General features: G+C 33.2%; 1 protein-coding gene across 1 annotated transcript in view; it reads left to right on the top strand.

The window, feature by feature from the left end:
• Positions 1-13,861, top strand: part of LOC149490730 (integrin beta-6-like) — a 47,029-nt gene that overhangs the window by 11,945 nt on the left and 21,223 nt on the right. The window contains exons 2-5 of the mRNA XM_089708371.1: positions 4,079-4,264; positions 5,129-5,430; positions 10,619-10,697; positions 10,998-11,385. Coding sequence (XP_089564497.1) covers positions 4,079-4,264; positions 5,129-5,430; positions 10,619-10,697; positions 10,998-11,385 — 955 coding nt within the window. The remainder of the gene's footprint in view (positions 1-4,078; positions 4,265-5,128; positions 5,431-10,618; positions 10,698-10,997; positions 11,386-13,861) is intronic.

Here is a 13,861-nt window from a genome sequence, read left to right as displayed (position 1 = left end):
AAAAAAAGAAATCTTCTTATATATAAAAATGAATCGCAAAATGTGTTGGTAAGCGCATAACTCGAGAACGGCTGAACCGATTTCGATAATTCTTTTTTTATTATATTCCTTGAAGTACGAGGATGGTTTTTATGTAGAGAAAACGTAAATATGTACCACGGGCGAAGCCGGGGCGGACCGCTAGTAATCAATATTTATATGATTAAAAATTAAAAACATTACGAGTGGAATTATTTAATTAGGCATAGAGATAATTATAACTTAAGCAATAAGCTTAAATTCATAACGGAATGAAAAATAATTTATCATTCCGTTATGAATTTAAGCTTATTGCTCTCGATTTAATCCGAATCGGGGAACGAATCTTCATAATTGTTTTTTGTAGGCGTTTTATAGGCATTATAACGTGCTCTATAATTTATGTATAAGTGTTCTTAATATTAAATTGTACCTTGTAAATAAATTGGCCTTTTCTAGTTATATCTAGTTAGAAATGCCTTATTTTTACAAAGGAATGTATAAGTAGGTATAATATTGTGGGATACTTTAACCTTATAATATTATGTAGTTACGGTTTACACGTAATATCAAGTTTCTATAACATAATTATAATCTATGTAGTTCTATGCTAAACTTAAAGAAAGAAAGGTAATAAAAAGTACAATTTGAATACGAAAAAGTATAAAACATGCTTGTATATTTTTACGGAATTTTACGAGACTAAAACAAATAAATCGTTCCAGCGAGCTATTTCTATCCCGGTTTTACAACACATATATTACCTACGACACTTGATTATAAATTTTATTTTACTGCATATAAAATATAACATGGGCTATAATGTGGATCACTAATTTACATAAGTCCCTAGACACGATTTCATCACACTACATACGTGACAATATTATAACTGTCATTTGAAAATGCATTTGTCCCTGTTGTTTTATGAGTGAGCGAAAGGAATGGAAGATTCGATTAAAATGAGTATGATTCAAAGGGAATAATCAGTGAGATCTCGGCTATTATTGCTACACCCACACACCCCGTACATGCCGAGAAGGGTTTATTGCCCTTGTAAGTATCATTTCATAACGGTTTAGGCGTTAACTTTCTCTAGTTATTAATAGTGATTATTTATTTAAGATTGAAGAATTCAAAATTGATTATTATCTGGATAATTTATGTACCTACTCTAAGCTTGAGAGACACGTACCTACCGAGCCTTTCATAAACCAATTTATGAGATTAATATTAACAAGACGTCCAGTAAAACAGTTGTCTGGATCATCTAAGTGATTTCAAGATACATATTAACAGTCATATTAAACCAACAACTAACTAGTATTGCAAATAATTCGTGTTTTATATAAATTCTCATGTCCCTTGAAAATGTTATTCCTCGACAAATTACGACTGCAGTTGCAATAATTTTATTGCAATCACCATTCGCGAACGATAATCTGAAATTGCATTACTTCACCGTTAATTCTATTTTCAAATTGCTTGCCCAATAACGGACGCTAACTTTAAATTCTTTAGAATTTATCATTCAATGACTCACTCACGAACGAATAAAGAATGTTTTGATCTTTTTAAATCAATTAGTTCTTTTTATATTTAATTTATTCGGATAGTGTTATGTCCTAAAGTCAAGATATTGGGAGAAAAGGAATGAATGAAAGGGATAAGGGATTTAGGTCGCCGTCTCTACTTGGCAAATGAAATGGCGATATAACACGAAGCAATTAAAATGCTAATGTACTTAATAAAATTGCAGACAGGATGGACTCGTGACTACGCTGTATTCTCTCCTTCAAAATATTTTACATTGGGGAAATTTAAATATATTGCTCTTTTAGTGCATTATCATATAATGATTAAAATTATCATGTGTGAAATTATTTCATTAATAAATAATAAAGGGAGACAATAATTAACGTGGATAAAAATGTAACATTTACGACGTAGACGAAGACTTTTTCCTTATATTCTGTCACTGAGAAAGATTGAACTGGAAATGAACAGTTCATTAATTATAATTACATTCAAAACATTCTGGTTCACGCGTTCAGGATTATTAAAAATACATCTCAAGTGCTTGAAGGCGGTCATATGTTTATCTTATTAAAGTAACGAGTAGTCAAGTAGCAAACCGGTCGGTTAGCCACCTGCTTTTTACCATATCGATGTAGGTAGCGATTTAATGGATAATGTATGCGAATAAAAAGCTCAGTAAATTATATGCACTGATAGGTGTATTGATTAACTTACTGACTGACTGACTTAATCGTTATTCATTATGATACATCATGTATTGAAATGAAAATGAAAATCTATATTTCGGAGTAGGTACCTATGTATTTGTAATGCATGTATTCAAAATGAAAATCACAATCTATAATTTGGGGTAGGTACCTATTTATTTATTAAAATGATTCATAATTTATCTTACTCGTGTGGGAACCGTCAAATTATATTATTTATAAGGAAATTTTGTCACCGCATAAATATGAATATAAAATTATCTTGTCATTGACGTAAGTATACACATAATAACATAATTACCTCGCAATTAATTACAAATTGGGTACTTCCGTTCTTTACTTGTGACGTGTCCTGTCTAAATTAATTCTAGAAAGTCCTAAAATAATAACAAGGTAGAAAGTACCGCACAAGTTTATCATTCGTTTATGTTTGTATGTGTCCACGTCGCGGCGCCGCGGCCAGCCAGCGTACACCGATATACAATTGGATTGGAAGAACCCAGTCATTATTTACTCCTGGTGTATAATATTTGCAAATATAAATAAACTGGTGATAATTATTGTGTTTGCTGTACACGTCGAGCGATCACTGATAGATTAAATTCCTTGTTAATTTGTTAGAACATGGTAAACACATGTAGTTAGGCACGGATAAAGACAATCTTCAAGAATTAAAGATATTTTCATTCTTACTAAATTTATGATTAAACATTTAAACATTCAAAAATATTTGAGTAAAGCTAACCTATTGCTATTTGAGTAACCTATATATATAATAGGAAACTGAAAGTTTTACAATATATTATATACTTGTTATTTAAAACTAGTTGCGACTTTATCATACATACCTACTTCCGTTCAAACCAATTATAAAATATAAAATATTTCATTTGACTATGACATAAACAATGTTGTTTTAATCAATCATGTATATCTTTTACATAATTGCTTGTCTTATAATGGCTATGAAAATTAATAAGCAATTAACATATTCCAAAACAATTATAATGTAATTTGAATTTCGTATGTAGATCGTTGTATAAACCAAGAACGCTTTGTATGTAAATGCTCAATACAATTACATTCTTTCCAATGATCTATATTGAAAAACTGACAATTACGTATAGTACCTCTTGTGTTTTAAACTAGTATAATAATTTATCCTTGAGTTGTAGGTACATATTCACCTACAAAATATTCGAAATATTCACAGAAGCTTGCCGCTTCCACAGATTTTAACTCTTGGAATGCTGTTATTTTAACTAGTTTCAATCTGAACTGCACCGTGCTAGCAATTACGTTATTTTATGTCTAGATCCAGATGCCAACTTCTCCATATAAAGAGCCCTTTGCCATAAAGTCGGAATTCAGTCCATTACCTTGTAATCTTAATTAAAGAGTAGTTCTTTGTTAACGAAGGTATTCAAACTTGTAGGGGTGCATGGTAGATTGTAAAAGTTTTTCCTTGATTAAAGTTGTGAAGAAGAAGATGTGATTGAGCTCAATAATAAAACTTGAAATTTTTGAAGTTATATCTTTCAATACCTGTAACTACAAATATTTTATTATGAATTGAAATATAGATTTAGATAGAGCTTTTAAGCACATATTTTCACGTATTTCCCACACATTTAGGTAGTAACTAACTAACTAAGTATATATTTTCTGGGCTTATGAGAACGTCTTATAACGTCTTTTGTTATATAAATTGAGATGCCTATAAATTTTCTTTATTGTGTACGTAATATCTGACTTCCAACAACAAAAACATGAGTTTCTTTTTTTACACATCTAATTTACAATATTCTTCACAGAGCAGAAGATGTACGATCGAGCGGTTCGATGACTGGTGTCCTGGACAGCAAGAGACGCTGACATATCAGCAGGAAGTCACTGAACCTGGACAGCATTTCAAGCCGAAGTTCATGCTGAGAAACATTCGCAGTGGCGCGGATGACAGCGTGACGATCGATTTTAAATCTAGTAGTAAGAACCCAAAGGTATGTTTTTTTTTACAATTAATTTTCAAATAAAAGACCACATGTTGAGAAAACGTATTCAGTCTTAATCTAAGCTGAAGCGTTAGGACCATACGGTTTTTTCTCGATGTAAAATATTACTTCACACATAATATTATGTCTCAACAATTTTTTAAATACTTATCAAGGGCTAAAGGGTTTAAAGCTTTTCTCTGTTGCTATCATTAAATCATTATAATATTCCAAGACCACATTAAATCATAAAGTATTGTTATTACAATTAACCAGAAAATGTACCAGGCCTTATTATTATATACTTAGAGAAACAGAATTATTTTCTCACAGTTTCTGATTAAATTTTAATTGCACATGCCCATAGATTATGAGAAATATGTCATTACGTGCAAGCATAATCATCAGGTAGGTAATCATTATTACCATAACAAGATTATAATGATGTTTTTATAAGACTCGTGAGCGTTGCTGTAGGTAATTTATAGATCATGCAGCTATTTTATTAAGCAAACATATATCTTCCTATAGTTATGATAGATTTTTCAAAGTAAACAACTTTAGAAGTACGACACTTTGTAACGTACTTATCTTAAAAAGTTTGGATCTTCTAACACCTGCTCTTATTTGTAGAGCGGTTATTATGTCTCTATATGTATTTTGTATTGTCTTCCTTTAATTTATCTATTATGATAAATTGTTCAACACACATGCTACATTTCCCCTGCGTAGTCTCCGTTGATTAATTGCAGTGGACAAAGCTGAAGTTAACGCATTATCTAATTGTTTAAAAACTCTTTATATTATATTAAACAATAATCGATTTGAAATCGCAATATATTCTTTTTTTAACATATTAATATTTTATTTTAGATTGATGTTGTCTTCAACACAACACAAAGCAATTTGAGTCCCGAAACGAGCGTCAAATGCGAGAATGGAGTTTGCCGTACCACTATCGATATACTAACAGACACCGACTTCTGTGAAGCCAAGGGACATACTTCAGAGTTCTTCAATATAAAGCTGAAAGTTGACAATATAAGTGAAGAAGCAGTTATGAAGTTCCATGTCCCTTGCGCGTGCGGTTGTAGTGAAAAAGTGGAATTACGGTCGCCAAGGTGCAATGGAAGAGGCGATTTTACCTGTGGCGTGTGTACTTGTGATAAAGATTGGTAAGATATTGTTTATCAGAATTATAAAAGGGATTAAGCACTCCACAGATATCATTACTTTAATTTCATATTCATCGCTCTACAAAATATTATTCATGTCTCTACATATTATTCGTAACGCTTCAAAAATTGAGAAAGCCTGTGATGTTCAATCTTCTAAAGTTTCATTTTGAGGAAAATTAGTTTTTTATGCTAATCACAAGCTCTTCTGTATTTACATATTTAAAATGTGTAACCTAAAACAATAACCTAAATTTAAAACCACTTCATTAATCAAAGAAACGAACTTGCAATCATTTTAATGCCCAACCAACTCTCTAAAAGCCATCCATACGCATTTCTCTTTTATCCTTTTACAAAACAAAGGTATACATTATTCAAACTAAGTAGCACATTTGATTGCATTTACATTGATATGTTCATTGCTATTGTCCATTTAACTAATTCCAATTGCAAGTATAAAAGATCCCTTGTTACATCGCTGCGAAGTTAATTATAGAGATGAACAGGCCCACTTTCCTCTGTCGGCATCATTAAAAATACTCCATTATGCCTAACTAATGACTACACTCCTTGTTTTTATAATCAGGAGATGACATATGTAGATTATTCAATTCACACTAATTTCTATGGAGAGTTATGTAACCCTCAATATGATGTCGCGTCTTAGAAAACAAGTCTAAATTGCAAAAAATACATAAATATATTCGAATTTCAAAAAACTTTACCGTGTTATAAATGTTTATTTTTATGGAAAAAGCTAATGTTAGGGCGTTTGTCCACTACAAGGAATTTTACGGTCCGGCATTCCGATTTTTTACGGTCCGGTATGGCACGCCATTAATCTATACAGGGTGTCCCACTGTTGGTATACTAAGCTCAAAGGAGGTTATAGATTTGCATACGCTGAGTACGTAAAAAATACTTATAAAATTCCAGACGATTTTTTTTTTCAAATAGATGAATTCTTAAAACTCTATGTGTACACCCATAACAAGCAACCCGCTCAGCTTTGCTACCAGCACGTGACCTATCGTTTAAGATTATGTTTTCATAGACAAAATGTTCACATTAACGAAGCGGTATATGCCGGCTGCGCGAAGCTAGAGAAAAAAAAATGGATTTTCAGGAAAAATTTTGCAAAAATGTTTTGATGTAATTTTGTTGTTTAAGTAATTTTTACGTGATCAGTGTATGCTAAACTACAAGTCCCTTCGCGCTTAGTATACCAATAGTGGGACACCCTGTATACTAGCTTGTGCACTATACGTAATTTTACTGTCCGACATTTTACTTTTCCCTATTCCGGATGGTTTTTTGTGTCTACGAGTCGCTGTAGGTAAAATTTTGATTGGAAAGAAATTTATAATATTCCTGAGGTAGATGATTCACTTGAATACTTTAACTGTACTATTTATGAATTTTTTGATCAATGTATTCCGAATAAAAAACCTAGGACGAATCGTCGTATTTATCCAGTATATTATAATAATGAAATCATACACAATTTAAAAATCAAAGCTCAATTACACTGGCAGTGGAAATTTCTTAATAACCGTGGAGCTTATGATGAATTTAAATTTTTAAGGTCAAAAATTAAAAATGATATTAATAAAGCACATAAGGATTTCTTAGATAAAATATCTACAAATTTAGTTGATACACCAACACAATTTTGGCAATATGTTAATTCACTGCGCAAAGGAAATAATACAGAAACAATGGTGACCTTTGATGATACTGAGTACCGGGGTAAGGACATGGCAGAAGCGTTTGCTAAGCATTTCAAATCAGTGTTTTTAACTAATTCACCAAAACTGGACTTTGACTCTGCTAATTCTAAGGCTAGGTCCAGTTCACGTTTCTTCGATATAAAGGTTTTAAATAAAGATATAATCAGTCGATGTATAAAAAAATTAAAATCTAACGCTTCTCCTGGACCTGACATGATACCTGCTTATATCATTAAGGGTCTTATGGAATACCTAATTGAACCTATAATGCACATATTCAATCTTATTCTGATGAAAGGTGTATACCCTACACTATGGAAGAAGTCGCGAGTTATACCGATTCCTAAATCTGGCAGTAGAACCAAAGTTGAAAATTATAGACCAGTGGCGATTTTATGTTCACTAGCCAAGGTATTTGAGATGTGTTTGCATTCTCAAATGCTACATGAATGCAAGCCATACATCTCTCCTCTTCAGCATGCCTTTTTACCACGCAGGTCGGTCGCTACAAATCTCATTTCACTTGTTGAGACATTATCACGTGAAATGGATAAGCAGAATCAAGTCGATGTTATTTATCTCGATTTCCGCAAAGCTTTTGACCGTGTTGATAATGATGTACTGTTGTTGAAGTTAGCAGATCATGGATGTGGCCCGACTTTGCTCAAGCTGTTTTCTAATTATCTTAGGGATCGGAAACAATTTGTAAAATATGGCCCGTATATTTCAGATTCTTATTCTACTCGATCTGGAATAAGTCAAGGATCAAATCTTGGTCCTTTGCTGTTTTTATTACTGATAAACGATTTACCGGATGTAATTGAAAAGTCGGATATCTTACTCTTTGCCGATGATGTTAAAATATTTAAGGTCATTAAATCGGATGAAGATTACTGCCGCTTGCAAACAGACGTAGATGCAGTTTATATGTGGAGTGTGGAGAACAAACTACACTTTAATATTGACAAGTGTGAATTTATGACATTTAGTCGTTCAGCCTATATACGGAACTATGTTTATAGTTTGGGACAGGATCGAATATCACGTGTGAATAAAGTACGCGACTTAGGTATCACATTCGTGCCTCATCTTTCGTTTCATGAGCATATTCACAATGTTTCTAACGCTGCATACAAACGTTTAGGATTCTTACTGCGCAACTCTGTCGGACTTTCAGATAGCGCTATTAGAGTTCTCTACTCGGCACTTGTTAGGAGTATTCTAGAGACTAATTCCATTGTCTGGAGTCCCTACGAGAAAAAATATGTCCTTATGTTGGAGCAGGTCCAGAAGAAGTTCTTAAGGTACTTGTATGCGAGAAATTTTAATTATTACCCATATCTGTATCCCACAAAATTCTTGCTGGGTAGTTTGGGTTATAACTCGCTGGAACTTCGTAGAAGTCTATCAACTGTTAAATTTGCTCTTAACGTTTTATACAATAAAATAGATTCTAATGATTTAGTAGAAATGCTCTTACGGCTTAATGTGCCTGACAATTATACACGGGCTCGTAGCCACCGACTGTTAGCTGCTTGGCGCACACGCACGGTTCAACGCCAGCAGTCTCCGGTGCCTCGCATGCTTTCACTGCTGAACTCAATCCTCAATTCTGCACCAGTATATGATTTGTTTGTGTCAGGGATGGGAATGATAGGCGAAGAATGTAAGAGGTACCTAGAACTAAGAACATAGTGATAAGTTTAGAATTAAGTTTAATATATGTATGGTTTGGCGTATGCCGTAAATAAATAAATAATAAATAATTGTTTTCGAATGCCCACTTGCATGGATTATACTGTTTTTACTGCATATGCCAATTAAAAGCAAGCTCTTGTTTTACTTTCTTTTAGTTGGCAATGAGATTTGAGAAGTCGGTATTGTTATTTTATTTGTATACGTAGTATATTATTATTAGTCTGTGATTTTATATACATTGACCAAGCATTGACCTATAATCATTATCTAAGTAAGTGTTGGTAAGTTAAAGTTCAAGTGGGAATAGCTTTAGCTCCTCGTCACCGATTAAAATAAATAAGTGAAACACGCATTTTAAATCTCTTACGGAACTTTACTTTTTATTATAACGAAGTAATATAATATTTCACCTTCTATATTTTTTACTTGTTTCTTGTAAAATGCAAAAACAATCATTTATGATAGCATTATACCGCCAAACTTCCTTGAACTGTACCGCACTGATCCGAGTAAAGACGGACAGGTGCACAAGCAATTCATCGGTTTTTTCATGCCATACCGGACCGTAAAAAATCGGAATGCCGGACAGTAAAATTCCTTGTAGTGCACAAGCGCCCTTAGGGCGTTTGTCCACTACAAGGAATTTTACGGTCCGGCATTCCGATTTTTTACGGTCCGGTATGGCACGCCATTAATCTATATACTAGCTTGTGCACTATACGTAATTTTACTGTCCGACATTTTACTTTTCCCTATTCCGGATGGTTTTTTGTGTCTACGAGTCGCTGTAGGTATAATTGTTTTCGAATGCCCACTTGCTTGGATTTTACTGTTTTTACTGCATATGCCAATTAAAAGCAAGCTCTTGTTTTACTTTCTTTTAGTTGGCAATGAGATTTGAGAAGTCGGTATTGTTATTTTATATACATTGACCAAGCATTGACCTATAATTATTATCTAAGTAAGTGTTGGTAAGTTAAAGTTCAAGTGGGAATAGCTTAATTAGCTCCTCGTCACCGATTAAAATAAATAAGTGAAACACGCATTTTAAATCTCTTACGGAACTTTACTTTTTATTATAATGAAGTAATATAATATTTCACCTTCTATATTTTTTACTCGTTTCTTGTAAAATACAAAAACAATCATTTATGATAGCATTATACCGCCAAACTTCCTTGAACTGTACCGCACTGATCCGAGTAAAGACGGACAGGTGCACAAGCAATTCATCGGTTTTTTCATGCCACACCGGACCGTAAAAAATCGGAATGCCGGACAGTAAAATTCCTTGTAGTGCACAAGCGCCCTTAAACGCAACTCTTACGAATAAAGTTTAAAAAAAGACAGAATAACAACAGTCAAATAGCTGTTTATTCCAATCCTCTATTCCTTTCATATCATGCATCATCCTTTATTTACAATAACAGTATAATATTATCTAGTATATCTACATAGAAACAATTGTACAAATCAATATTCACCTTATGTATCGCAAAAAGCTGTTAAAGCGCTATAAACGTTTCACCTTGAAAATATCAATTAGCTGTTCTGAATACGACTGTTAGCTTGAAGTATTGCTTTTTAATGGACATTAATCCTTAAAGCTATTTGCATAAACGTTATATTGGCTTATATTAAAATTGATTATAAATTAACAATGTAGATGAAAAAGTTACAAGCGTTAAAGAGGTTAAGAAAGATTAAAAAATGAAAGTATGTAGTTCATAATTATTTAATTATTTCTTATTCTTTAGGACAGGAACGTTCTGCGAAACTCCGATTTGTCACAAGAAACGCGGTGATGTCCCTTGCACTGACTCCACTCGAAGCGATGTAAGTACAACAAATTATAGCATTCGTTAAAGCCTTTCACGATTATTTTCACTGTAATTTTATTTTTTTGTAACAAAAATAAACTTAAATTGAGAAGCCCATAACTTCTACTTTATATTGTTTCTCAAGATTTCTATCAAGATCTTGAATAAACACTTGTATTTTTTATCTCACTACGAACTAGTTCTTCGTCCTCTAATAATACAACCACGTTACTATTAGCAAAATAATCTACTCTAAATGAACCATCAAACACTAAATCATCATAAAAAAACATCTATAGCATCAAATCTCCCTCAGGTGGAATGCTCCGGCAACGGAGTGTGCAGCGCTTGCGACGAATGCGTCTGCTTCACCGACAGAGTTGGCTCCCAATACTTCGACAAGGACAATTATTGCGCTGACATTTGCACAATAACCAACGATTGTGACGATTGCTTCAAAAACCCGATGCCTGGGAGATGTGATCTATGCCATTTCCCCCTCATCCATAAGCCTTATAACCAAAGCTTGATCCAAGAAAAAGATGATTTCAATAGAAATGTCTGGGTCACTTGCAATGATACGTTGGATGGATGCTTCTTCGAATACGTAGCGATGAAAGACGCGAATGATGATACGTATTACATGGTCACCAAGTCCTGCAATCCTGTTGAGGAGAAACAAGTCGTTGGAGGCGGTGTTAATTGTAAGTTATCTATTAAATATTATTTTTACATAGTGTACTTATATTAAGTTGGTGAATTGATTTTATGAAGCAGTTTCAAGACTGTTTATAAAGTTAGTGAAACAGTTTCATAAAATTAAACTGTTTCAAGACCAGCTAGATAAATATGAAGAATATAGCAAATTAAAGACAAAATCTTCAAAGTTTAGTCAAGCGAAAGCAAATCTAAATGGTAGACTGCCTATTTATTTACTTCTTTTTTAAAGTTTATTTTTTATAATAATATTAATAAAACACTTTATTGTACAATGCACAGAATATGTACAATTTCATACAAAAGGAATCTTCACCGTACAAATTGGCGCTTTGACGCGATTTAAAAATGAATAAATTAATTTAATTCAATTCGATATTTTTAATAAACGGCAGTACTGCGTTCGCGTTGCCACAATTCTGCCAATGCAATGTCCTGCAATGTACTGTAGTGAATTCACAAATTCATTAAGTGGCAACATTGACAGAAATGAGAAATGACAATTAGGAATGTGAGTCTGACATAATGACATTTCACAATCAATTATCTGAGCAATTATCAAAACAGCGAATTGACATAACATTGAAATGAAGGAAAGTCAAAAGTGATCAAAAACTATAAATTTTACGTGAGAGGGTTAAAAATTTTTTAAGCAGGTATAATACCACAGATTAAGAATAATTTAGAGAAGAATGAGATAAACAGGTCATGAGCTAAAATAAAAAGAATGATTTAAAAGGAAAAATAGTACATATGCATGGTGGTATAACCTCAAAGAGAACACAGAAATCAACTCGAAATTCACTTAATAAGACGCTTGGCTCGAGAGGTGATAAATGCAGCAGCAGATCCGTTTAAGAAAGAAATAATAAAGAGTCAGATTAGGTCAAGTTCTTCGGATGTAACGACTCTGTGGCGCATACTGTCAGAGGTCCGGATGATAATACTCTCAAGGGTCCAACATCTTGGAATACCGAACTCGTATCATAATTCAGTCACCTCTGTCAGTGATTCCTTGACTGCAGCCATTGTGACTTTGTAGCTGATGAAAGTTTAAAAATTTGTGAATATTTTTATAGAATAACTAAAGGAAACAAGATGCCGTCAGGTAAAGTTTCTACTATTAAATATACGAAACGCGGCAATATCCCCATATATCTGCATCCCCACTGCAGAACGTCGCGCTAACCAACTAGGGCTAGTATGGGGATATTGCCGCGCTTCGCCATTATAGTACATGTAGCTTCGAAACTTCTGCGATGACCACTGTAGAACTTGGCATGAAGTATATGCATAATATAAGCCATTTATTTAATGATCTTTAAAAAATTTAAAAATATGCTAAGTTCGTAAAAAATTACAAAGAAAAATATTTTTTAATTTTTCTTAGGAATTTAAAAATAAATTCGAAATAAAAAATATGAGAATAAAAAGGTTTTTTAATGGGGATTATTATTCAGTCATCTATTTATTAAAAAAATCCTTTTCTTTAACTGATAATTACATTCAAAGTCATGCATGCCTCGCGCTTGCTGACATCTTCAAAGACCTGTATTTTAAAAACTAAGCTTCTAAATGCAAAAATATTTCGTATACATACCGAGGATATATTATACAGGTGTAACATACTAAAATATAACCAAAATCGGAAACCTGACCCAAAAATCTGTGTCCGCTTCGCGTGAAGTGCCCCATAGATGAAGCGTTTATATAGTGATGTACGCATCTATGACCAACGCATCTGTGGGTGAATGTAACTTTTTAACAGTAAAGGTATTATTTATGAGATGTTATCAACGGTTACTTCCTAAAAATTCAGATCAAGGGCCCGCTTGAATGTACTCTAATATTATTTTTATTATTAATTAATTTTCTCACTGCCTAACACTAGTGTGTGCTCGGTTGATCAATCTTTAAGCCCAAATGAACATAATGAAATGTAAATTCAATATAATAGTAGCAAAATACATATCTTAATTTTAAATTATACACAGAATTTCGGAAATCTGCAATTAGATATTTAACGCGGGGAGGGATGAAGCGGAAGGCGTGGTATTCCGAGCGGCCTCCACCCGCCGCGCGATTCTCGCAACCCCCTTTCACATCTTTAGTAATTTTGTTTAAATAATGTTTTTTTAAATGTAAGTATTACTTACTGATGAAAAAAAATTTCAATTTTTTTTTTAGTTTGCTTCCGAGAATCATGTTTACACCTTGGTACTACACTTTTAACCATGATAAATGTAAAATTTTGATACAACACCGTCAGCTATAGCGACACCACGCTCTGAATCGCGCAAGCGAAATGTTTTCGCTACAGAGCACATATATATACAACTTTCCGACATCATCCATCGGGGCCTTAACGGCCAGCCAGTTGAGTAGAGTGGTCGAGGATCCTCCCTTTTTCGATGGAAAAATTCCACCTTCCTTCCTCTACATCGACCTCGCAAGTTCGGGACT

Source organism: Colias philodice, chromosome 2 (assembly GCF_061535455.1).
Source record: "Colias philodice isolate Cphi_HAF_F1 chromosome 2, ilColPhil1 Martin Lab GWU primary, whole genome shotgun sequence".
NCBI lineage: Eukaryota > Metazoa > Arthropoda > Insecta > Lepidoptera > Pieridae > Colias > Colias philodice.
The sequence above is the reverse complement of the archived record's forward strand: the minus strand, read 5'-3'. Positions and strand labels throughout refer to the sequence as shown.